Source organism: Acinonyx jubatus, chromosome C2 (genome assembly GCF_027475565.1).
Source record: "Acinonyx jubatus isolate Ajub_Pintada_27869175 chromosome C2, VMU_Ajub_asm_v1.0, whole genome shotgun sequence".
NCBI lineage: Eukaryota > Metazoa > Chordata > Mammalia > Carnivora > Felidae > Acinonyx > Acinonyx jubatus.
The window spans coordinates 34,253,239-34,280,513 of NC_069384.1; the positions used below are offsets into that span (position 1 = coordinate 34,253,239).

General features: G+C 34.9%; 1 protein-coding gene across 3 annotated transcripts in view; it reads right to left on the reverse strand.

The window, feature by feature from the left end:
* The window catches only part of GBE1 (1,4-alpha-glucan branching enzyme 1), a 277,101-nt gene that overhangs the window by 200,458 nt on the left and 49,368 nt on the right, over positions 1-27,275 (reverse strand). For 2 of the 3 annotated variants that reach the window (XM_053220694.1, XM_053220693.1), the window contains exon 2: positions 23,869-24,038. In XM_053220694.1, the coding sequence (XP_053076669.1) occupies positions 23,869-24,038 (170 nt within the window). Of the gene's footprint in view, positions 1-23,868; positions 24,039-24,246; positions 24,268-27,275 lie in introns of those variants that run through there. The other variant, XM_053220695.1, reaches the window with a different exon arrangement.

Below are 27,275 nucleotides of genomic sequence, written 5' to 3' on the forward strand. Positions count from 1 at the left end.
CCTTTTATTTTATAATCTTTAAGTGATAGTAAAGCAGGGAGACATTAATAGTTAAATAGTTAAAGCCATGAAGTGGTACAATATTTGCTTAAGAAAGAACATAGAAAAGACAAAATATCACCTGGGTGCTCATGGGGATGAGCACTGGGTGCCAATATATGGAAGCCAATTTGACAATACATTTCATATTAAAAAAGAAAAGAAAAAAAAAAGACAAAATAGGAAAGGGAAATAATGGAAGAAAAATACTAATGCAATATGATCAATCATCAGAGGCAGCAACAGCATTCCATGGGCCAAGAATGGCCCTCAATTATGTTTTAATTGACCAGTACATTGAACTGTATCCCTCCATGTCAACAAATATCAGAAGCTGAGTAGGGAGGCTCTCAGAGAACACACACTCCAGCTCACTTTTATATGCTTATCACTATGGGTCACAACTTAATCCATTTCTGACTTCCCTGGCTTCAGCACAGATTTGAATTTAGGAATCTCCTCTACACCTTAAAATTTAATCTTTTATCTTAAGATATTCTACCTAAACTGGACTCTGTGGGGCGGGGGAGTGCATGTCAGAGGTCTACAGTAATCAGACAAGCAATTCTAAAGTTTTCCTCTGAACCCTATAACCACCTATGAAAATACACCAGTGAATGTAAAATAATATTTACTAATATAGCTAGCAATGTTACAACCCAGGTGTCTGTGATCAACTGATTTTTGACAAAGGAGACTAAGATCATTCAAAGAAAAAAGAATAGTCTTTTCAATGGATAGTACTAGGACAACTGCATCTCTACACACAATAGAATATATTTGGACCCCTACTCCAAAACATGCACAAAACTAATTCAAAATGAATCAAAGACTTAAATATAAGAGTGAAAACTATAAAGTTCATAGAAGAAAACACATGAGTAAATTTTTGTGACCCAGTTCTTAAACATGACACCACAAGTATGAGTAACAAAAGAAAAAAATGGTAAATTGTATTTCTCCAAAATTAAAAATTTTATGTGTCAAAGGACACTATCAGGAAAGTGAAAAGACAACTCACAGAATGCGAGAAAATATTTGCAAATCATATATCTAACAAGGGACTTAAATCTAAATTATGCAAAGAATATTTAGAACTTAATAATAAAAAGACAAATAACCAAACTTCTTAAATGAGCAAAGGATATAAATAGATCTTTTTACAAGGAAGGCATAGAAATGGCCAATAAGCACATGTAATGATGTTCAATCTCCTTAGTCATTAGGAAAATGAAAATCAAAACCACAATAAGATATCACTTCATTCACAGTGGGGTGAAGACAGTCAAAACCAAGGATAATATTTATTGGTGAGGGTGTGGGAAAATTGCAAACCCCATTCACTGCTGGTGGAAATGTAAAAGAGTTTGAAAGTTCCTCAAAAAGCTAAAGACACAAAGATATAGTTACTATTTGACTCAAAAATTCCACTCATAGTTATATACCCAAGAGAAATAAAAGCATACATCCATACAAAAACTTGTATATGAATGTTCGTAGCAGCATTACCCATGATAGTTAAAGGTAAACACACACATATCCATTAACTAATAAATGGATAAAGAAAATTTTGCATATCCATTCAATAGAATGTTACTCGGCCATAAAAAGGAATGAAGTACTTATACATGTGACAACATGGAACCTTGAAAACATTATGCAAGTGTAAGAAGCCAGTCACAAAAGACCACATATAATTTCCCTTGTGTGAAATATCCAGGGTAGGCAAATTTATATAAAGTATTGGTTGCCTGGGGCTAGGGAAGGGATGGGAAGATTGTGAGATGATACCTGTAGGGTATAGAGCTTTTCGGGTGATGAAAATTTTCTAAAATTGACTGTGGCTATGGTTGCACAACACTATTTTCAATACACTAAAAACCATGGAATTGTATGCTTTAAATAGTTAAGTTGTATAGTATGTGAATTCTATCTCAATAAAGCTGTTAAAAAATAAGAAAATATTTTAAAGGTCAGGTAGCCTTTATCTGCTCATTTGTACTGAGCTTTTGCCCTACACTAAAATCAGATTGTATCAGAGATATCGTAAAGGGAAAGACCATGCAGGGAGACATATATAAAAATTTAATGCTGAGAAGATAGCTTGGTCAATAAGTAGAATAAAGAGTCAAGCTGGACAGTTGAAGCCTTCTCTGAAGAGAAAATGATTAAATATTTCAAGGCTTTGCAAAGATAAACAACTTGACCATATTAGAAGATGGGGGGCGGAAATAAGTATATCTTCTCCTGGAGCCCAGACTAGCAGTAGATTTATGGGTGATTACCAACGTAAACATACAAACTGCTGCTGATGTTAGAACTTATGCTGGACTCTAGAAGAGTCCTATAAGGAAAAGAAATCTATAAAACTATCATAAAACCCACTCTCTTAAAAAAAATGGTTTGAGCAGAGGCTGTCACAAATGATACAGGGATGGAGGGTTTTATTGTGATAGAAGAAGTAATAAAAGTCATTACATTAACAAAAAATAGGATGACTTGGTGACACTGAGGGCAGCAACAATAGTTATGGGTTGTCCTCAGAGCCTGACATTCAATATATAATTCAATTACCTCAACAGTCCTATAAAGTAGTACAGATTTCATCTGATGGATGAGGAAACAAGCTAAAAAAGAGGGAGAACAATAAAGCCAAAGTCCCACAGCTATTAAATGACAGAGCTAGGATTTGAATCCATGTTAGTTTGACTACTGCTTCTGTGTGTACTCTTACTCTGTAGGACATTCATAAACCATCTGGACCCCGTCCAGCTTGTCTCTCCATTAGAAATCTGCATAACACACATTGCGCTCTTAACTAGATTTTGTTTGTACTATGCATTAAAGCTATTCTTTTGGAATCTTATGCTTTAAGAAATAACTTCTGCATGTGGATTTTTTAATTAATAGAAAGCTCAACAGTATATGTTTTCAAACCTTAAAACTGTTAGGCAGGTCTGTGGCAGTTATCAGAGAAAGAGATGCATCAGTCTGTCAAACACAGGGCACTCTGGACCACAATGCCCAAACAAGTCACCATTCCCAGTCAAGCAACTGATAGAGCACATGATTCAGGCTGCTCTTTAGACTAATTCAATGCTAACTGTCAACAATAATCCTAGCATTACCCTCTGTGTATAACCATATGGAAGACAACTGTAGAATTAAAAGAGAGTGACAGCAAGAGAGAGAGAGAGAGATTTTCCCCCTGGGACCTACAAGGTGTGCAGGAGCAGAGAAATCAGACAGTTGGATGCAGATTTACAGGGCAAGTGTGCTAGAAGGCCAGTATTCAAAGAAAAAGAAACTTTCAGGAAGATAGTGATTGGAGAGCCTAGATCAAGGGGTCCAGAGGAGACATCAAACAGATCTAATCATGTCAGAAAGCATCATGGATCTAGAGGTCTCATTCAGCCTGGAGTAACTTTCATCATGGAGTCAGGAACAGGGAAATGTTGCTATAGCAATCTTGACACCTTTTTTTTTTCTTTTGCCCTTTTACACAATGAATTTTGATAATGCTTTGCAACAATTCCCCCGTCCCTCATCAGCAGCCTCATCCCCCACCAAAAAACATCTTGATTGCTACCCCATCATTTTCCCTAAGTATATCTAGACCCCTAAAAACCACAGCCACCCTAGAAAATCCATAAATACATGCGTGACAAATAAATGTTACTGTTGTTACATATTGAATTTGGGATAGTGTGTTACACAGCATTACTATGGCCACAGCTGACTTGTGCACCTAGGAAGAGTGAGCATTACCCCTCTGAACATCCCACAAGTAGCCTAAACGTTTATCTGTTACAGCACTTATTACATGTGTCTATCATTTATTTTTATTTTGCAAGTGAACATAAAGAGATTTCCTTTAATAAGACTTCATTATACACTAAGATTATAAAAAATTATCTCTATTTACCAAGAAATAGAAACGATTCAGAAGCACAAACATCTAAGTAACTCCTTTTTATTAATCTTTTCAAATAATAGGTATCACTAACTAAATTATGAAGAATTAAAAGCAAAATTGTATTAATTAAAAGAAACATGAATGTGTTTACTCGTATTTGAAGAATAGATCTTGATTTTCTCCTTTATGTTCTGAACTCTAAAAATATGTGTAACTTATATAATAAACATATTTCAGAAGATCACATTTTTATGAATGATAATATTTAATTATGTATTAATTATAGATAATATACACATAAAGAGAAAAGTTACAAAACTGTAAGGTTTTAAAAAGTATATATGTGTATATTATATAAATATATGTAAAAATATAATTAATCTGAAATATACAATTAAATATCACCATTCAAGGGGTACCTGGCTGACTCACTCAGTACAGCTTGCTCTGGATTTCAGAGTTGTGAGTTCAAGCCCCATGTTGGGTGTTAGAGCTTACTTCAAAAAAAGTATCACTGCTTAAAGCTGATTTTCTAAAATGTTCAATAGGCTGTTAATCTGAAGATTCACAAAATGCCTAATTATCCCTATCTACACACAAATAGCAACTAAAATAGACCTCTATGTGTGATATCTACATTTATAACACACATAACACATAATTCATTAGGCTACGCTCCTTCTTTTCTGAAATCCCAAATCCAAGAAAATTGAATCACTTTTAAATGAACCAATGTGTTTATTAGATCTGTGGGGTGTGAGAAAACTTCAATTGCTGCTCTGTGTCATGCTGATATAGGCATAAACTCTCAGGTTAAACTTCCCTCTTTGTAGTACAAGTTTCAATTTGGATTTTAAAAAGCTTGAGGCCATCAATTTTCACATCTTTCCCCACTCCCATTTCAGAAATCAGAGAGCCAATTTCAGGAAAATACTGGCAAGTTATATGGAGGTTTAACATGTTCAAGAATAAATCTGACTTCCATTAAGGCAATTCCATTAAAATAAAGCACATTGAAACCACTTACTATTACCAGGTTTTCTGGCTTCTAATTTAATAGTCATTTATCTAAAGTCAAACAAAGTGAATAATCATGTTTTTTTTAACTACTGTACTGATCAGCTTCAAAAACTCTAAAATTTGAAACAAAATCATTAAAATGTTTCTGTCACTTTTAACTACCTCCTAACAGAGCCTGCAAGGCTCTGCCTTCTTATCCCATTACACTCTTCCCCCATCACTAGAGGGCAAGGCCACTGTACCACTTTTTTATTTGTTTTAACAGACTAAGCTCCCTCTATCCTCTCTTGATCACTGGCCATTTGTCCATATACAAACCCTTTGAATCAGATAGAGAACTATTTGCTTTCTCTGTGCCTGCCCCTGGTCTCTCCTCATTTATGGAAACTGCTGTCCTACCTTGTACTATGTGGACCCAGTTCTCCGATATCAGTATCAGTGGACACTCAGTATCAATGAAGGTCATATGTACATCCCTTCATCCTATTTCTATGTACATGTTTTCTCTCTAAATTCCTCCTATTAAATAGGTTCCCAAAGAAATGAATGAACTAGATTTCATTATCAATCAAGTAAAACAATAAAAGCTAGATATAGAAATAGCAATAAAAAAGTAATAAGGTAGATATCTCTCTAGCTCTAGTAGTGGATCAGGCACATAGGAGAAACTCAATATGTGCATTAAACAAATAGTTACCAAAACTAATCATTGTTTTATAGTTACATTTAACATGCATTTTTAAAACTACAATAGTGATACTGTTCATCTTAAAGTATGTACTAAATGTTGGCTAATAATTCATTTCTTTAGCCATTATTATTTATCCTAACCGAATGAATATCCTCAAATATTCCACAAGAGTAGCATGATCATAATTTTAAATGATACAATTTTTTTAATCATCTCTGATTAAATCTATGAGATTCATCTATAAGAGTCATCTATGATTCTCTTTATTGTCCTGTTTTCCTGTATTAGATGTTATAATAGTTGTTTGGGTGATTAAGCCCAACTTAAATAACTCAATTGATACTTACCAAAGACCCCCTCTTTCCCTAAGATAGTACACTCAAAAGTCAGGTGGTTCTTCTTCAATACCTACTACTACTACTACACACACACACACACACACACACACACACACACACACACACACACTTCAGTACATTAATATATACTTCATACACATATATTTATACATTATTTATTTTTATTTATGGAAACAAAAAGCTGTGTGTGGTGTATATGCTTGTGTGTGTCTTAAAATAAATGACATAATATTGAATATTATGTCCTGTAACTTGATTTCCACCTTTCCCTCATTCACCATATTCAATCCGGTCATATCATCCAGCAAACTTTTTTTTTTCAATTTTTAATTAATGTTTATTGATTTTTGAGAGGAGAGAGAGAGAAAGAAAGTGGGGGAGGGGCAGAGAGAGAAGGAGAGAATCCCAAGCAGGGTTCACGCTGTCAGCACAGAGCCTGACATGGGGCTCAGTCTTACAAACCATGAGATCCAGACGTGAGCCAACATCAAGAGTCGGGCACTTACCCAACTGAGTCACCCAGGCACCTGGGCCAACAAACACAATTTCTTAAAGCTTTCTTCAAAACTAATTTCAAAATCACCTTGAAAGGTGAAATTCATACAATTAGAAACAATCCAGTGAAACTGTATGTGAAAGATATAGTCAAAGAGGCTGAGATTTGAAAAGTGGCAGCCAAAAATTAAAAATGAAAGTGATCTTAATGATATGAAGTTTGACTCTTCAAATACTTTGAAAATAAATTAATATGAGTTCTCTTTCAAGTCAGGCAACTTCGAATTTTCTTGTTTCACAACTCAAAGGTAAAGAACATAAACTGTTTAATTACTTATACTATCTATTGTCATATATATACACATATATATATGGAATTTCGATTCCATATATGTCACACACCCACACACTCATACACTCAACACTGATGTCTTAAAGTTTGTATGTAAAATTATCCCAAAGGTATAAATCAGCTTCTGGAGATATAAATTTCAGAAGTACACCACAGTAGTTATATGTAATTCAAAGGTATGAAATTGGGAGCCTTAATAGAATGATATGGGAAGAATACTGCTAGATAAACCTTTCAAATACTATTTACTACATATGTGACTTTGGGCAGATTATATAACTTCTTGAGTTTGAATTTCCAGGTCTGTAAATTATAGGAAGAACTCTCTGTTAAGCAACATTTCCTACACTACAAAGAAAAGCTGCAAATGGAATTCACTTCCCATGAGGTCATGGTGCTCAGCCCTTTTATAGTTCAGTGGCTACATCACAGGAACAAAACAGCTTGAACGCAATCCCATCTCTAGCATAGGTTAGCTTAGTGAGAGTGCCATAGTCTAAGTCTCAGTGTACTCATCTGGATTGGGAGGACAGTAATCATATCTACCTCAATGGGCTATGGGGAAAATTTGTGAAAGTCTTTATTGAGCACTTATTGCACAGTTAAGTGTCCACTACATTTTAGATATTATGAAGATAATACAATAATACTGTATATATCCATCTTTTCCTTGAAAACCCTCTTCTCTTTTTTGTTATGATAGGACACTCTTCTCTTTCTGTGTTATGGTTGGACACTCTTCTCATTTTCCTACTGCAATTTTGTCTCTCATGTCTTCATCATCCTTTTACCCCTAACTGTGAGCTTTCCAGGGTTCTATATTCAACTCGCTATTAATATTGTTCCAAAGACTTCTAAGAAAAATACTGAAATATTTGGTGAAGGAATGAATCCAAATTCCATAGGAAAGGAATTATCCTGGAGAAACTTAAGAGTAGATTTTACTAGGTACAGTCTACGTATTCCATAGAAAAGAAATGTTATGCTTTCAATTACCACCAATACCACCACCAGTGAGCCTAGCAAGAGAGTCCACAGCTTCAAAATGTAACCTGGCAAGGGCATATTTTGACAAACTAGACAATAATATTCATATTCTCCATTTAAATTGGAAAATGCCAAAGACAAAAATGAGTTAGTGAAGAAATATTTATTGTGAATGTACACAGTGTTAAGCCCTATGCTAAGAGCTCTTACGTACACATTTTCATCTGATCTTACTTGCTATACAACACTGTACATAACAGGCTCTTCTTACATGGCTGATGATGAAGGTGTGGGAAAAAAAACAACAACAACAAAGTCTAGATGGAGATAATCTATATGCTTACAACAACAATGAACTCCCATTTTCTGTATGCCTAACATGGCCATGCTTTCTTACTAAGCCTCTAAGAGTGAATGAATCTTTATCTTCATTGAGAAAAGATTAACGACTATATAATGTGGCAATTACCTTCTGGGTAATAATGGTATATTTATAGGAGATTGCAGTTTGTGATTACCTCACCCTGTAGAGAGGAGAAAAAAGGAGAACAAATATGGACTATTTTCTATAGAAGTGTTTCCTTTAAAAAAGAATAAAGAAAGTTACAGTGAATAGACTTACCTTTTGACAGAGTTTATTTTGATTTAATACGTACAATTAATCTGAGAGACTTTTGTGCTAGTCAGCATGACCTACCTATTAAAAAAAAGTTTTAATTCCCAGGAAGAATAAAGTTATAAAGCATCTGAGTAGATCTATGATAATGCCCCTCTTCTGACTTTGTAACCTTTAGAAAAAAGTTGACTGACAGGAACCACAAGACTGGTGACAGACCAGAGCTGCAGCAATTGGTGTCAGTTCTGTCCCCTATTTCTACTCCTCCGGCTTTTCTCTCAAGTGAGAGAACCAGCATGGCCCAAAACATAGCCCAAACTTCAGTGTCTGCTCAGAACAAGGGGTAAACAATGTCCTGAAATTAGGGGATGCATTTCCAGGGCTCAGAACCATGGTGGAGATTAGTAGCTGACTACATGTTCGTCTTTATTTAACTTACATTTTTTTTCAAATGCTTTGGATGAAGAATACACAATTAGATAAGACCGAAGAATGAGCTTGGGGCACTCTAATTTCCTCTAATTAACCTAAAACTGATTCTGTTATCAGGGTTCATAAATCTGGCACAGATATGTATGTATATAAATGTATAAATATGTATATGTGTACATATACACATATATGCTCATTTGCTTTTCTACTTTGGTAACTTTATTCTTCAGATACTATAACTTCTAGAAAAGTATTATCCACTGAACAGTATTATGGATGAGAAACCAACCCATCAGGTGATAACAATAAAACACTAGAAAATATGATTCATGCTGATTAAGGAGTTGTGTTGATGAGGTATTAGGAGGTTTCAGGAGGCAGAGCCCACTTTTGGTCTCAGTTTTTAGTTTGGTTTGATTAGTTTGGTTACTTTCTCCATCAGCAGAAAAGTAAACCGTACTTTGATCCAATATACAAAGTTATAACATCCTTTCAGAAACTTTCTTTATATGTTCACTGTAATTGTTCAATTAAAATGTACCTTTTTGGGGCTAAATCTTATAAAGAATCCCTATTAAAGGCAAGTCCTGAATACAAGTTAAATACAAACTAACCATAAATTTAATTTAAGATTTTAAACCTATTTCTAACTTAAAGAAAGGTTAAAGCAATCTACTTTTAATTAAATATATCTATGGCAACTTAATTCCAAATCTTAAGGTTCTGCAACCCAATTTCTCATGATAAAAATATTACTAAAACTCATCTGCACTGAATGACAATCTTCCATTCCTCTCGGCTCTCTGAATCCATTATCTCTCTCATGGGAATGAATGCTTTGCTATGACTGATGATGAATAAGATATATAGGACAAATGATGCACTTTTTCATTTAAAAGACTAAAAAGGAAATTCACTTTAGTCTCCTTTCTGCCTAGTTTCATTAAAATCTAAATACAGCTATTCTAAGAGATTTTTTCTAGCTCACTTCAGTTTGACAAAAAATGTCTCATGTATCATTTAAATCAATTACAGATTCTCTGGAAATATACCTCAAAAGTTTCACTTTCATACTTTTGGTTTAAAAATACACACAATCATCAAAATAAATAAGCAATAAAATAAATCCTTTAAAAAAGCCACTATCATGAAAGAGTACATTATTTATTACTAAATTATATTCTAAGAGCTGTTTCAACTTTAGAAACTACTTAGGAAAAAAATCTTTATATAATTCTTTATTTCCTGAAATATCTTTATAAAGTGCTATCTTAGAATAATATCAAAATCAATTTAATTTTATGACTAGGTGACCTTAGATAATTATTGCTAGTTAAAAGGACACCAGCCATTTCCCCTGCTAGATGAGGTTATGTTCCCCCTTTTGCATTGGTGAATTTCCACTATTTAGCACAGTGTCTGCCACATAGAAGGTGTTCAATAAATACTGCTACTTCTAGGGAAGGAAAGTAGGGAGGGAGGAAGGTGAAATTGTTGAATTTCAATTCCACACCCTAACTTAAAGGACTCTAGCAGATATCTTTTTTTTTTTTTTAATAAACCTACTTTAAAAAAATCACTATATACTCACATACAACTATGTATTTAGTGAATTGGAATATTATTTGGGAGATTCTACAGTGTTAACAAAGTAAGTACCTTATTTTAAGATTGTATTCTGTAATTTCAGGGGGAGAAAAAAAAGAAAACTTGGATTTTACTTGCCCAAATTTCAGATGTAATGGTAATAGTATAGACATATTTTTATACTATTTTAGAAGCCTTGGATAAATTGCTACAAAGTTCATTGCTTGCTTTTCAGTGGATTAAGAAATAAAGTTCCACGCTCCTGGGGGGCTCAGTTGGTTGAGTGTCGACTCTTGATTTCAGCTTAGGTCTTGATTTCACGGTTCGGGACCTAGCTCCACATTGTCTCTGTGCTGACAGTGCAGAGCCTGCTTGGGATTCTCTCTCTCCCTTTTCTCTGCTCCTCCCCTATGCACACAAGCACTTTCTCTCTCAAAATAAATAACTAAACATTAAAAAAAAAAAAAAAAGTTCCATCTTCTTTTCCCTAAGGACCCAGACCCTTTTGTAAACCTTCAGCTTCTTAATGTTTAAGTTACTAGCCTTGTTCAGGGTTGTTGATATTAAGGATAGATCCAAGGAATAGAAGAAGGGAGGGTGGGAAGGAGGGAAGAATGAAAAAAATGGAGGGAGGAGGGGAAGAAAGGAACAAAAGGAGGGACAGGGAAGGTGCAAGCAAGGCAGGAAGGAAGGGAAAAAGAAACCAATGCACAAAAAATGTTTTCTTCCCCTTTGAATGGAAATGTACATAATACACTCATGTAGTTATTTAAAGAAGATGGGATTACTTAGAAGCAAATAAACTCAGAAATGCCTCTAGTGATTTGAGTTCCCTCTAAATCATATTAAGAGAACTCTGGGTAGCTATGTCCTGGTGATTCTCCATTTCTCCATGCTGAGAACCACCTTAAGATCCTTCCGAATTTCTTAGACCTGCTCGAGGCCTTGGAGGCTGACGTTAGTAGATGGCAATTCCGAGACTCCCGTGCACTCCAGCTGCAAGTTGGGACTGGCCAATGGAAGATCTTGGCATAAGAGAAATGAAGATATTTAACACCCACTCCACCCCTGCTTCATTCTGGCCATGGCTGCCTTTTCCCTGGCCACAGATCCCATGATCAGACTCCTCGTTTATGACTCCAGCTCTATGTTCCAGGAACCATCCCCTCCTTTCTCATACCTACGGCAAAAGAGCCAACAGCTTCCAATTCTAGTTGTTCCCTTAACCCTCACCAGCCTTCTGTAAGGAGCCCTTCATGAAACTCTCCCCAGTGACAACCGAACATACCATCTGTGTCCTGCTCTATGACTGATACAGAGGCTAAAATCTTGTGACTCTCCAGAAAAACTCTTAAATAGAAGCAAGTCTATGAATAACTACCACCTAGAGATGACGGCCTTGTTCACTGGAGCCAAGCACACTTATCAGTCAACTGAGATAGCAAGAATAAAGAAAGCAAATTACAGTAGCCTGGGTTAAAAACAAACACACAAACTTCTATAATGTGCCCAGAGTTGTGAATCTGCACATAGTTCATTCACCTCAGTCCTGATCAAGCTCTGTTGTCACTTATTTCCCCCTAATTAGGATGAATATATTTAATAAACTTCTTCATATATGCATCCATAAAGCAATGTCTAGATTAAGCATGTATCTGTCCAGCATGTCTGTTTCATGTGGTAAATATATCAGATGTATTACACTGATATATGTATTTATATATATATCAGTATATATACATGTAACAGTATAAAAATATCTGTTTATCATATAGGCATAATTCATTTACATTTTTAATGAGTAATTTTTAATTACATGGACATGGTTACTCATATAACAATAGCCTTTTAAAAATATCTTCCTAAATGTTGCATTATTATTTTTACAGAAACAATTAAAGCACTAAGTGTTTAGTGATACCTCTGTAGGCTAATTCAGAAGTTAAAAACTAATGAACGTTTCTTAAATTATAGTAAATATTGTTCATTGCAGAGCCAAGTAGAAAATTGGATTAAAGGCTTGCCCACAGTCCCATAACATGACCATGTAGGACTCTTGTTAGTCTGTCTGGCCTGCCGTAACAGGTGGCTTAAACAACAGACCTTTATATCTCATAGTTGTGAAGTCTGAGAAGTTTAGAATCAAAGTGACAGAAGAGGTGGCTCCCAGTGAGGGCCCTCTTCCTGGCTTGTAGACTGCCTTCTCGCTGTGTCTTCACATAGGACAAAGTGAGAAAGAGTGCTCTGGTCTCTCTTCCTGTTATTTTAAGGGCACTAATCCCATCATTGGGTCCCCATGATCTCATCTAAATCTAATTACTTCTTAGAGACCTCACCTTCAAACACCATCATACTGGGGGTTAGGGCTTCAACACATATTTTGAGGGTGGTGGGGGAGACACAAAAATTCAATCCTTAACAGCCACCTAAAGAAGATTCTTTCCAGCATCATGTTTAAATTGAGCCTTAATTTTATTTTCTTCTGCTGAAAGCCTTGTTTCATATCCTAAAATTTTCTAACTTCCCAGATGGTTTCTCCATTCTACCATTTTCCTCCCAGGGAACCTCCTCCCAGGGAACATCATGGGGTCTTCTTCACCTGGTCCCTTGCTAATTGTCTATCTAATGACAACTTCTCTTTCCACTTTACTCTTTGCTAAACCTGAGACACTTGTTCCTGCATACCATGTCTTCCTCTTTCTTGATTCATTCCCTCATTTAGTGGGTATCCATACATAATTTCCTAAGGAAGAATGCTTTGAAGATAAACTTTCTGTATCTCTACATATCTACGAATGCCTCAACTCTGCCTAGGTATCCAGCTGCAAGTTGGGAGTGGCCAATGGAAGATGCTGGCATAAGAGAAATGAAGATATTTCACACCCACTCTACCCTTGCTTCATTCTGGCTGTGGCTGCCTTTCTCTCTGGCCACAGATCCTGTCATCAGACTCCTCGTTTATGACTCCAGCTCTATGTTCCAGGAACCATCCCCTCCTTTCTCATACCTATGCCAAAAGAGCCAACAGCTTCCCATTCTAGTTGTCCCCTTAACCCTCACCAGACTTCTGTAAAGAGCCCTTCATTAAACTCTCTCCAGTGACAACCGAATTTCCTCCACCCCAGCAATCTGAAATAATTGTTTCATGTCACTGTAAATGACATGCCCATCTGATTCTTTCCTAGGTGACATGTATATAGGTCATTGCTTTTAGGGTACACATTGCCTACTATGTGCTAGGAAAAGAGTATATCTGTGACTTCAGCATGAAGATAGAAGGGAAGAGATGAAATGGAAGAATATAAGATATTACAACAGCCACTAGCATATAAATAATACAAATCCTCAAAAAAGGAGGGCAATGCATCATCAACATTAAACTCTACCCTAAGACTGTGACCCAGAAGATCTGTTATTTACCATGGAATCTTCATTTTACCAACATCCAGGTTACTCTGCTTCAAGTGATATATGGACCACATACTTGGAAAACTTGTTTGAGACTTAACAAAGCATGATGAAGATGAAATTGATCTCTAGTAGAGGAAACATCAAAATCCTGTTTAAAATAAAGCAAAACTGGGGTGACTGGGTGGCTCAGTTGGTTAAGTGTCTGACTTCAGCTCAGGGCATGATCTCAGGGTTCATGAGTTCGAGCTCCACATTGGGCTCTGTGCTGAAAGGGTGGAGCCTGCAGCCTGCTTCAGATTCTAGCTCCTTCTTTCTCTGCCACTCCCCTGCTTGTGCTGTCTCTCAAAAATAAATAAATATTAAAAAATGTTAAAAAAATAAAATAAAGCATAACAATTTTGCTACAATACAGAGAAAGAATATAATAATATCTCTCATTGCTGAGCTTTTTAGAACTTTGAATAAAATAACTGAAATTCTGTAATACATATCTCTTTATCACAAAAAAGACTTAAAAATTCACAAAGTTGGTAAACTTAACTTTTTAAAGAAAATGTTTATTTTTGAGAGAGAGACAAGGAACATGAACAGAGGAGGGGCAGAGAGGGAAGGAAACAGATGATCCTAAGTGGGCTCCATGCTGACAGCAAAGAGCACAATGCAGGACTTAAACTCATGAAATGTGAGATCATGACCTGAGCCAAAGTCAGGGCTACTCAGGCGCCCCGGTAAACTTAACTTTCAAAAAAAAATTATTGAAAATACTTGAACAGAAACAAAGCCATTGTACTGAACCATGGGGTGCTTTAAAATATCTAATATACAATGTGAAAAGCGTACTGTATATTTGTGTAATTCAGCAGGCCTAACGGAAGAGAGACATTATTCTAGCAATGAGAGGCCAGAGTGTAAACCAAGCTACCGATTTCCAACAAAGAACCTTAATACAGGGAACTGGTTACACAGGAGGTCAAAGAACAAAGAATTCAAATGGAGATTAGCAATAACAGGAATCTGGTAACACCCCTAAGGGAGAGGCAGGATTACTCGAACTCAGAAGCCAGGGCCATCCAACAAAAGGTGGCAATAAGGCAACCCTGCCTGGCAGGAGCTGAGCTCAGGACAGAAATTCAACAAGAGCTACAAGGCATACCTGCTGCATGAGAAACATCCAGCCTCACTTTAGATAGAGGGGTAGGCAAGGGATTGGCCAGGTGGGGGGGGCATTCCTTGGCTTCTCCCTCCTCCCACCCTCAAGCTATCCATTAGTATCTCCCATCAAGCCAACTCAAGAGAAGCAGAGGCCAAGGGAGCTGGGGAAATGTGGTGCAGAGCAGGGTGGGGGAAAGAATCTTTGGGCAAATAATCAAGGCACAGTAAAATATCTGAATTTGGTAAGAACATCAATAACCAAGGCAACTCAAGAGAATTGAAAGCACATATTCATATATAATCTTGTACTCAAATGTTCATAAAAGCATATTCACAATAGCTAAAAAGTAGAAACCACCCAATGTTCTGCCAGTAAGGAATGGATAAATAAAACATGGTGTATCTATACGGTAGAATATTATCCAGCCACAAAAAGGAATAAAGGACTGTTACGTGCTACAAAATTAATGATCCTTGAAATCATTATGCTAAGTAAAAGAAGGTGGAAAGAAAAGGCTACATGTTGCATGATTCCATTTATAGGAAATGTCTGACACAGGCAAATCCACAGAGGCAGGAAAGAGATTATTGTGTTGCCAGAGAACACAGGGGTAAAAGCATTTGGGACTAACTGCTAACAGTTAGATGTTTCTGTTTAGTAGGATAGAAATGTTCTGGAATCAGACAGTGGTAACAGTTGCACAATCTAAAAAGTACACCAAAACCACTGAGGTGTTTACTTTGAAATGGTAAATTTTATGATATGTGAATTATAGCTCAACTTTTAAAATGTTAAAAAAAGAAAGAAAATAACTAACTAAGAAGTGGGAGTATGTAATAAGCCTACAAAATTTCAGTCAAAAGTCATTTAGTCTCCTCCGTTGTTGGGCAGTGGCATTGCACAACTGTATTACTATCCAAGGGCATTGACATTTGCTGAGAAAATGTGGTATTTTCAGGTTCCTAATTTCATAATGCATCTGAGGTGCTTCTGCCACTGATTTATAAGCAACTAAGATGGCTAAGTGACTTTTTCAGGAACCCATGATGAAAGGTGGGTCTCTGTCAGTCAAAATTAAAATTAGTAAGGGCACCTGGGTGACTCAGTTGGTTAAGCTGCTGACTTTGGCTCAGGTCATGATCTCATGGTTCATGAATTCGAGCCCCACATAGGGCTCTATGCTGACAGCTTGGAGCCTGGAGCCTGCTTCGGATTCTGTGTCTCCCTCTCTCTCTAACCTTCCCCCGCTTGTGTTTAGTGTCTCTCTCTTTCTCTCTCTCTCTCTCAAAAATAAACACTAATTTTTTTTAATTAAAATTAATATTTTCAGTTTCACATGAGGGACTGCCAAGCAAAGTTTTCCTTGTTAAGTTTTTTTAAGATCTATAATACAATTTGAATATAAAAGGAATAGTTTAGTTGTGATCAAGAGGCAGAGATGTTGATAGATGTTATCATCGGTCGCACTTTTTTTCCAACTTTCCAACTTTCCACTTTCCAATTTGTCCTTGCTGAGATTTTCCCAATACTTAATAATTTTCTTTCCTGTCACACTTACAGTTCATCACTTTATATAATGTTATATTGCAGAATTATAATGAGAAGAATTGGCATTCACAGGATTTGAATGGGGTGGGAAACCGGCTCGCTAACAAGCACTCAAGGTAACTGGCAGGCGCAGAACTGCCTACATGTATAGACTACAGTTTGCTATCAATGCATGGTCACTATCCTGGGGAAAGTTGTCATTATCATTTACAGTGAGCCTGTCAAGCAGAAGTAAATTCAGTGTGTTTGGTAAGTGGACATCAGCTAAGTAAACTTCTACTCCATGTAAAGGGAACAATCTATCCATGAAAACAGATAAAAGGGGTGAGAGTATCAACATCAGGTTGGAAAGCTAGAGAAATTCTTGACACTTCCTACAAAAAGCCTTGGCTGATTAGTTATTTTAAGTTTAGATATGTCAAAGAGGCCATATCTCATCATGGTGCTGAATTGGTTAATAGTCCTAAAGCCTTCCACCTCTACCTCATAGTTGCCACCCTTTTGCCAAAATAAACAATACCAAGAGTCCTCAGACCAGAAATTTGCTTTTTAAAAACATCACAAATCTCTAATAAGCCAAACTTAGGAGAAGCCACATAACAAAAATGCATTCACAGAGAACCCCTTGAAGTTCCACTTGAATCCAGAGGTCAGTAGAGATTCCAGAAAAAAAACCTTCTCAATAGTCAATGTAGACAAGCCAACTCTACTCTGCTCCAACCCCCCCCCCCAAAAAAAGAGAGCCTTTATGATAACTAGAATATCAAAGAATCCGTAAAATTCTGTAAAATTTACACTTTATGTGTTTGTTTGTTTGCCATGGGGTCATTCATACTATTATTCCCAAATTTTCATGAGCTTCCATCAATAAAAGAGGATTCTGCTTCCATGCCCTATTGACATAAGGCTGGGCCAAATTATTTAGTTAATGAAATGGAAGTGCAAATCACATTTGTCACTTCTAAACTGAAGCTTTGAAAGCCATAACAGGTTTCCTCCATTGTACTTTCTCTCTGTCAGGAGTTCAGCATGTCCTACACAGGGGCTGCTCCATCACCCTTGATCCTGGGAAGAATTTGACCCTTGGGACTGAGCCACAACTGATAATTACAGCCTTTGTTGTTGCAAAGCATTAAGAGTTTTTTTTTGTTTTTTTGTTTTTTTTTTTTTGTAACATGCCACACTACAGTGAAAGCTAACATTTATTTGAAGGAAAAGAATACAAAGGAGGTTGACATCAGAACTATACCTTCTAACCATATAAGGCTTCTAAACCAATAAACAATCATGAATTTTCAGATGAGTGTTTCCCCAACTGTGATTATGTGAATCAGTGATTATGAATCAGTTACTTAAAATTTTTTTTTCCAATCTATTACAGACAAATCTTATGTAAAATGTAATACAATGTATTATTAGAAAATCAAAGGAAGACTTTCAAAATTTATGGCCCAATTTTTGTATGACCATTATCAGATTCACCAGAAAAAAAAAAAAAAAATTACTCAGTCAAACTGCTACTAAAATTTCTAAGTGCTTACAATCCCAATTTCTGGCAATATATCACTGAAAAAGAATTACAGTGCATGGAACCACACTGGCCTACACACTTTGAGTAGCAAACACTGTTTCAGAGCATGTGGAATTAAGAAATATAAAGGCTTTTTGTGATGACGGAAACTTCTGGGGAATTATATAACTGAAAACAAAATTATAGATAAATTTTGTCCAGGAAACAGGAAAAATCCTCCTTAATATCCTTCCTACTCTGTAAAACTATCTGTGGTTCCTTTTTTCTACAGGCATGAAAATCAGGGTTTTTTTTTTTTTTTTGGTTTTTTTTTTTTTTAGTCTATCAGTGATAGACATTTAGCTTATTTGAAAAGTGCCTAGCTCCCAGACTTAGTAATTTTAAATGAAATGTTTTCAGTTATAGCAAATAGAACCCAATTATTTTATATTGACATATGTAGTTTACTACCTTTTTCTCTACTTATTATCATCTAGTGACTGGAAAGCGCCTAGTTTTCTTCAATTATGTAGCAAGCTGCAATAAACCTGGTTTGGTTCCAAAACTCCAAGTATATTTTAAATCACATTTAATTTTCTAAACAATGAATCTGTGCTGTATTGAAGATGATTCAAAGTTTTAGAAATTCATCTCGAACCTTTAAAGTAGTTTCTGGCTTGCCCAGAAATACTTTTTTGGGTGGTAAGACTCCAATCTTGATGAATGTCATTATACATCCACTGTCCTGGGCTGCTGCTGCAGCTGCTTAAAAAGCTAGTTTGTAAAAAATGACTGAAAGGAAGAGAAATGATTGTTTCATTTTCTCTCAAATAAAGAAAAATACGTGTAATATATTTAAAGTGAAGTTGCTTTCCAAGTTTTAAAAATGTGGATAGCAAAAGCTAAATCCTCCTTGGTTTGGACAAAACAGAGACTAAGTCATTTGACTCTTGCAAGAGTCAACTACCGTTTGAAATTAGTAGTAATTTGTTTAACAAGAAAAAAAAAAGACCATTACAAATGGGAGAGGTTTTTTTCAATCTCATCAATTAACATTTCTATTGCACTGAATAAGGTATAAAATGTTTTCACATTACAATCTAGTTAGTATCTACTGCAACCCAGTTTAAGCAGGTAAGACAAATATCATCACTTTATCCCCACTGAGCCAAAGGAAGAACCATGTTTCCAGAGCTCAATTATAATTTCAAACTCTTTTTTTTTTTTTTCCTCCATACCAATTCTGGGCAATTTCTTTCTTAAAGATCATCTGTATTTGACTATTCTAAGTAGTTGTACCTAAAATATCGTCAAATCAGTTGGCAAAAAAATACACCAGAAAAACAAATTATTTACCAGCAATTTTTTGAGCAAGACCAGAAAAGGAACGTAATGTGGTACATTTCTAAAATGATCAGAAGAGGAGAAAAATTCATCATACTATGCTAAAGTATTTTGATTACAGATATAACTTTTCATAATACAGAATTTAAGTCTAGACATTAATTTTAAATTCTTCTGAAAAAATATCAAAAATGTCTAGTCATTCAGACAAAAACTAAATGAAAATTTTCCTTTTCAGGTCAATTTAACCATTAGTAGAAATAAGGTTTTTGTTGCTGGTGTCTGATGATCTTTTTATTATGTTATCTTTGGGGGCTGAGAGAAGAGGTAGGTACAGAAAAGCAATGTTTTAAATTACATTTACACTTTGGTGATAAAAATAGAAACAAAATTTGTTACTTTTTAAATCTCTGACAATAGGTAAAGAAGCAATTGGATTTTTTTAAGGTGATATTTCAAGTACATATACAGAAAGTTAAGCTGTGTTACATTACATGACAAAGTAAGGAACAGAATTCTAAAAACTGATCAGTGTTTTTATGGTTAGAGATTAATTCTACAGGACCTTTTGAGTTTATTGCTTTTTAACCCATCACCTGATAAATAGAAGTACAGTCATGAATACGGTTAAATGTTTTTTAAGTGTTTTTAAATGTTTTTCAAAACATTTTAATATGATCAGCAAACTACCAAGAACATTTTAATTAATCTTCATATGCATTTTTTAATAAAAAAAGATACTGTAACTATTTAGCTAATTAATATACATTTTCTTTTCCTTTTGGTTTAGTACAAATTTATATATTAGAAGACATAACAGTAAAATTATCTAACCTATTTTTGATCCTGAGAAAAAGCTCAAAGAAAAAATGACTTTCTTCTTGCTCAACTCTCCGAAAGAAAGAAAGAAAGAAAATGTAAATAGGAAAAAAAAATACATTGAATTCTTCATGTTAAAAAAAGGCATAGTTAGTTCAGTTATTTAAGGGTATATTTTCAGCTATGTTGTCATTATCATCAATATTCTGTGCTCTACACAGTCATATCAAATTAATGCTCACTACTCACAGGTACATTTTTTTTCTCAAAGAAATATTCTTTAAGTGCATTATTAACCCCCAATTTTGGTTCTACTCTGAATTTTCCAACTTTCTTTAAAAACTCAAAGCTCCTTAGTGAGAAAACATTGAAATATCATGTATACAAAGACCCTGAGACTATAACTTTGGGCAGAAAAGCTATTGTTTCAAGTAGATAAGAAAATAGATCAGTCATTTAAATTTTCCCAGCATACTGTCTATTCCTATTTTCTTTTTTTTTTAAGTTTCAAAAACATAAAGATTAACATATATTATCATAAGAAAAGAGCAATAAAAATAAGTTTCCAAAAAAACTAAGTAATATATTACATAAAATGAAGAAAATCAATCTTGACAATTGAAAATAAGTTGAATTATTTGGGGTTTTGGCACTATGATCCTAAGAACAATGCGTATCAATGGTGTTATCTTTGATTCTATTCCTATTTTCAATCACAATTTCATTTATATCAGCTTTCCCATCTCTCCAGTAAAAATAAATGCTCATTGATTAAATCTGATGTTCTTTGCACTCTTGAACACTAAATAAATAAATATTGTTTGATAAAAATAATTCACCAAATGCTATCCCAAGGATATGGAGAAATTTTAAATTATGTGATACACCTTCACAAAGGGTAGGGTTTTCAAAAATCAACTTGAACTGGAAAAAAAAAAAATTAACAGGACATTTTTACATTAAAACAGGAAGCAGGTAATTTTTAGTTTTCTGTTTACAAAATGTTTTCTTAATTATTCAACTTTTAATATATAAGCATTGAATTCTAAATAAACTTAAAATACAATTCTCCAAATGCACATATGGTCCAACTATATTGATAAGGAACAATTTCCAATAAATCAACATTAGTCCTTATGATAGTTCCCAAATCTAGTTTTCATATAGTTCCTTTCCCACGTTTTTTTATTTTCAAAACCTAATTAGTGGGTTTAATCATGAATATGTGGGAGGGGGTACCTGATGCAAGTGCCAAATCTTCACTGAGGTTCTTATAGTAGTTTTGGTTCTCTGTGTAAAAATTTAATTTTAACATTCTCAATCAATACTTCTCAATCTTATAAATGGCTGTAGAAAGAAGTAATGAAATAGAATGCCAAAAAGGGTCTTAACAATAAGTTAATATCTAAATGGTCTTTTAACAAAAAACTACTAGTCAAGGCATTTTTATGGGGTAAAACCATGTTTGTATATAAGAAAAAAAATTAAGGACTATTTTAACAATAATTTAACTGAGAGAGGTCTCTTATCTCCAAAATATATTGCATGATTATCGTTAGGCGAACAAAACTAAACTGAGTCAGCAGATCACAGGGTCTTTCTCAAAACTTTCCATGAAGTTCTCAATAACTCTCAAAAAACAGGCAGCTTATATTATCTAATTTGGGGAACTACAAGTTCTTAAACCTGTGTTTTATGATAGAGGAGCCAGCTAGTAGACACATGTGGCTATTGAGCTCTTGAAATAAGGTTGGTGCAACTGAAAAGCTGAACTTTAAATATTATCTAATTTTAACTAATTTATTAAATTAAAATTTTAAAGCTATTACTCAACTCAGTTACTAGAACTTTTAATTATGTTTGAAAAAACCTGGGTATGTATTCTTAAATTGAAAATTTTATTAAAGGGGTACCCGCAGGGCTCAGTCAGTCAAGCGTCCAATTTTGATTCAGATAAAGATTAGTGGGTTCAAGCTCCTCTTTGGGCTCACTGTCAGTGCAGAGCCTGCTTCAGATCTTTGGTTCCCCTCTCTGTCTCAGCCCCTCTTCTCTCTCTCTCTCTCTCTCTCTCTCCCTCTCTCCCTCTCTCCCTCCCTCCCTCTTTCTCAAAATATATATTTTTTTAAAAAAGTAAAGAAAATTTTATTAAGTCCAAATATAGATCAAATATTCCCAATGAAGAAATATCAGAGCTAAAAGAGTACAGAAGAACAAAAATACCTCGTTAACAAAATTTATATTGATTATATTAAAATATTTTGATACATGGGGCTAAATAAAATTTATCATTATTAGAATTCATTCAGTTGTCCTTCTCTTACTTTTTTAATATAGCTCCTAAAAGTTCTGAATTACATAAGTGGCTTACATTATATTTCTATCAAACAGTACTACTTTAGACAACATATATAAAGCCAAAAGTTTTTAAAAGTCAGCTTCTTTAAAGTGTAATTTACATGCAATAAATTCACTCTTTTATGAGTACAGGTCTATAAATTTTGACAAATGTATGCAGTCATGTAACAAGCAGTACAATTAGGACATAAAGTATTTTCATCACCCCCAAGAAGTACCTTTATGCTCCTCTGTACTAAGCTCACAACTCCTACCTCCAAACCCTGACAACTCTGTTTTCTGTCCCTATGGCTTTCCCATTTCTAGAATGTCATATAAATGGAATATATAACATGTGGAGTTTTGAATCTGGTAAAATCAAGTTTTAAATACTCCAGCACTCACACGGAATTAAAGGATGATTATCATTCTGATACTTCCTTATATTAGGAACATTTTGCCAAGGCCTATTTTTCGTTATTCCACTTCCAGAACTGAGCTTTCTTTCTTGTCATTAATACAGTGATTTATTTATACTGCTAGAATAAAAGTGAAGAAATTGTATTATACTTATTTACATATAGGTCCCTCCTCCCACTAGACTGTAAACCAGAAGCCTGACTTCTAGCCCAGCTATGCTTTCCATAGGGTTAACTGTCTAATGAAATTAACAGCGCAAATAATAAGGTTGAGAGGTATTTGTTAATTAAAAAACAAAAACAAAAAAAACTGAGAGTGTATTATAAAAAAAAAGGAAACTAAAAGGAATTCAGTGATGAAGTTTGCCCTCTAGATTAGATGTCTACTTTTATTGAGGTCTCAAAAAAAGAATACTGGGCTCTAGAGGATCCAAGAACTACAATGCCAGCTAACCAGGTGCAAATGCTAGTGGAGATTTAACTTACACCACTATTTTTACCCATATTGCTATTGATTTTGTGAGGGCTTGCTAACAAAGTTGAATAAATTTGGAGCAGTCTGCCTAGTACTGTTTTTCTCATAAACTCTGTTACTTCTGGTACATGATTTTCCAGAACATAAAAGTTTTTCAGAAACACATGGATCACATTACAGCAGAGATACCAGCACCACACGTGGAAGTGAAGATTTCACAAAGTCTGTGGTTCTATCTGAAGAGTCAGATATTTTTAATCATTAACTTTCATAGAGTTAAACATATGAACTAGAACAAATCTATGTTTCAAGTAAATAAATAAAATAGTGCAACTGACTTTAAATCTTTCGAAACACTTACTGAAGTCTCCAGTGAGAAAAACTCCTTCTGCTCCTGGGGCCCATTCTTTGCAGTACAAACCACCATCAGCACATCTGTGGACACCAAACGATTCATAACCTCTGGAAAACTTATCAATACCACCTTCGTTCTCTCCGATGTTGTTCAAAGTCTCAGTAAACTTCTTATACCTTTAAAAAAGTGCAAAAGAAGGAAGTTAGAAAATAAAATTGTCTTCCAAGAAAGCTACAATAATTAAGCAAATGTGTTACTCTTATTCAGAAAAAGATTAAAAAAAAAGATATTAAAGAGGAATAACGTGAATAATTTCACTTATTGGTAGCGGTTACCTCAGAGGATAAAATCATTCTTATCTGAAATAAAATGAACGAATCTCACATTTTTTAAATAATTTCATGTATTTTGGTATAAGAGAGAAAATATTACTCTATATTCCATGAAATTTTAAAATCAACATTATAGCAACTTCTACGTCGAAAGAGGATAATGAAGGAAGATCCCTACATGTCTCTCTTCTAACGCCTAAGAAAATAAAAGAAAAGTAGTCAAAAGCCAGCAAGATAAATAAAATGACCTTCCAGTAGGGTTTGGCACCCTTTTCCTGTTAAGGGGTAGATAGCAAATTGGTCCATTTCGCAATCACTTAACCATCTCTCTGAAGCATGAAAATTGCCACAGACAATATGTAAATGAATGGGTATGGTGGTGCCAATAACACGTTATTTGTCAAGCAGTTATTGGCCAAATTTAGCCTGTGGGCTGTAGTTTGCTGAGCTCTGCCCTATAGTAACTAAGCATGGAAAGAACATACTACATCAGGTCAAATTGTAAAAGTTGGTGGCCACAAGAAGAAACCGAAGATTCCTTCCCAAGCAGGACCAAGAAGAGTACATGCTGGTTCCTGACTCTCTCCCAGGTCCCAAGCCCATAAAGCTACACCAAAAACATGCTGTTATCTTCACTAACACCAACAAATCTAGGGAGAAGCTGGGACAAAACAGGTAAAACTGGAGAAGTGAAACATGTGGTAGGTACTTTCTGTCCGAAGTGAAGTCTCCAGAACAACAAACTGAGCAATTAATAAGCTTCTCTGCACTTCCCCAAACCCTGAGGGGTGAGCAATAGAACCCCAGGAGGAGGGCATGAATCCAGGTAGGGGATACACAAGGAATATACAGCATGAGAAGCTGATTAATAAAGGACACTCCAAGTGAGCTGAACAGAAAATGAATCTTTCCAAAGATTTGGAAATTCTTACAAGTATTTCACACTGTATTTCAATTTAATTAAAAGTGAACTAAAAAAAAAAAAGAGAGAGAGAGAGGGAGAGATGGGGATTATATGATGAAACAATAGAATGAGAATAAAATGAGACTGTAGAGACCTAATGAAACAAAATAAGGAACAAAATCTATCATTGGAAAATAATCAGAACTGGTAAGAACCAAAATGCACACACGGTAAAAATGCAAATTATTCAATGAGTAAATAATTGGAAATTTATATAATCAAATAGAGAAGAAGACAAAGAAATGGAATAAATTAAAGAGAAGCTAAGAGATACACAAAATCAACAAAAAATGATCTAAAGAAGGACAGCTAGTATAAGGACTCTGAAGAACAAAACCAAATAAAACGGATGCAAAAAATATAAAGCTGGAAAATTTTTCCTTAAGAATTAAATCTGCGTATCAAAAAGAGCATACTGTGTTTTAAGAAAAATTTGGAAAAAAAGCACACAAACACAAGTGCAACATCTCCCAATTTAAGCTACTGAAATTCAAAGGATAAACAAACAACTCTTCAGACAACCAGGTACAAAAAAGGAAGCAGAGGGAGATTTTGGGTTTTGTTTCCTTCTATTTTGTTTTTTCCAAAGGAACATTACATTAAAGAGCAGAAGATAATGCCAAGCCCACACATTTCAGGGAAGGAAAGGGAGTAACCTAAGGGTATTATAGGAGGTAAGTTCCTACTCACACCTAAGGAATTCTTTAAGTAGTGTCAAATTAAAAACTAATCTTAAATTTATGACACTAACGAACTATGGTTGAAGGAGGAAACAAAAACAAAACTAGGCAATTAAAAGATTAAACACACACACACAGAGGAATTAACTGTCATTGCAGCAGTGTTGCTGAACCCTGAGTCAGTAAATACAGAACGATGGCAAGGCGATTGTGCAAATGTGTGAATGTGGTAACAAAAAAAGAATCTCAAGGGATAAATTAAGTTTTATTATAAAAACAAAAAAACAAAAAAACAAAAACAAGATGAGTGAAAAGAAAATGGAAGAAAATACAGGAGTAGTCAGACCCCCGTTTTAAAAGAGTAATTGATCACTAAAATTAAGGTTGTCTTCATTATAATTTTTAATCTTTTTTAAAAATATTTTTAATGTTTATTTATTTTTAAGAAAGAGAGAGACAGAGTGTGAGCAGGGAAAGGGCAGAGAGAGAGGGAGACACAGAATCCATAGCAGGCTCCAGGCTCTGAGCTGTCAGCACAGAGTCAGATGCGGGCCTCAAACCCAGACCCCAAGATCATGACCTGCGCTAAAGTCAGATGCTTACCCGATTGAAGCACCCTGCCTCCCACTGGCCACTCTTTATTTTTATTCAAGTATAATTAACACACAGTGTTATATTAGCTTCAAATGTGTAATACAATTATTCAAGAATTCTATACATTACTCTGTGTCCATCACAATAAGTGTACTCTTAAATCCCTTTACTTTACCCATTCCCCCCACCAACTACCTCTCTGGCAGCCACCAGTTTTTCTCTATATTTAAGAGTCTTTTTATTTGTCTCTTTTCTTCTTTATTCATGTGTTTCTTAAATTCCACATAGGAGTAAAATCATATGGCATTTGTCTTTCCCCGACTCACTTATTTCACTTAGCATTCTAGGTCCCTCCATGTTGATGCAAATGGCAAGATCTCACTCTTTTGTACGGCTGAGTCATGTAATATACATATACATATATATGCATAAATGTGTGTGTGTGTATATATACATACATAAAATGATATACAAATATCACTTTTTATGTATCCACTCAACTATCAAAGGACATTTGGGTTGGATCCAGACCTTGGCTTTTGTAAATAATTCTGTAATAAACATAGGGGTGCATATATCTTTTTGAATTAGTGTTTTCATTTCCCTTGGGTAAATAGCCAGTAGTAGAATTACTGGGTCATATGTAACCCTACTTTTAATTTTTTTGGGAAAACTCCATACTGTTTTCTGCAGTGGCTGCACCAGCTGCATTCCCAGCAAAAGTGTAAAAAGGTTTCTTTTTCTCCACCCCTCACCAACACCTGTTCTTTCTTGTTTTTTGTTTTTAGCCATTCTAACAGGTATGAGCCTTTCTGACAGGTATGACAGGTATCTTATTGAGGT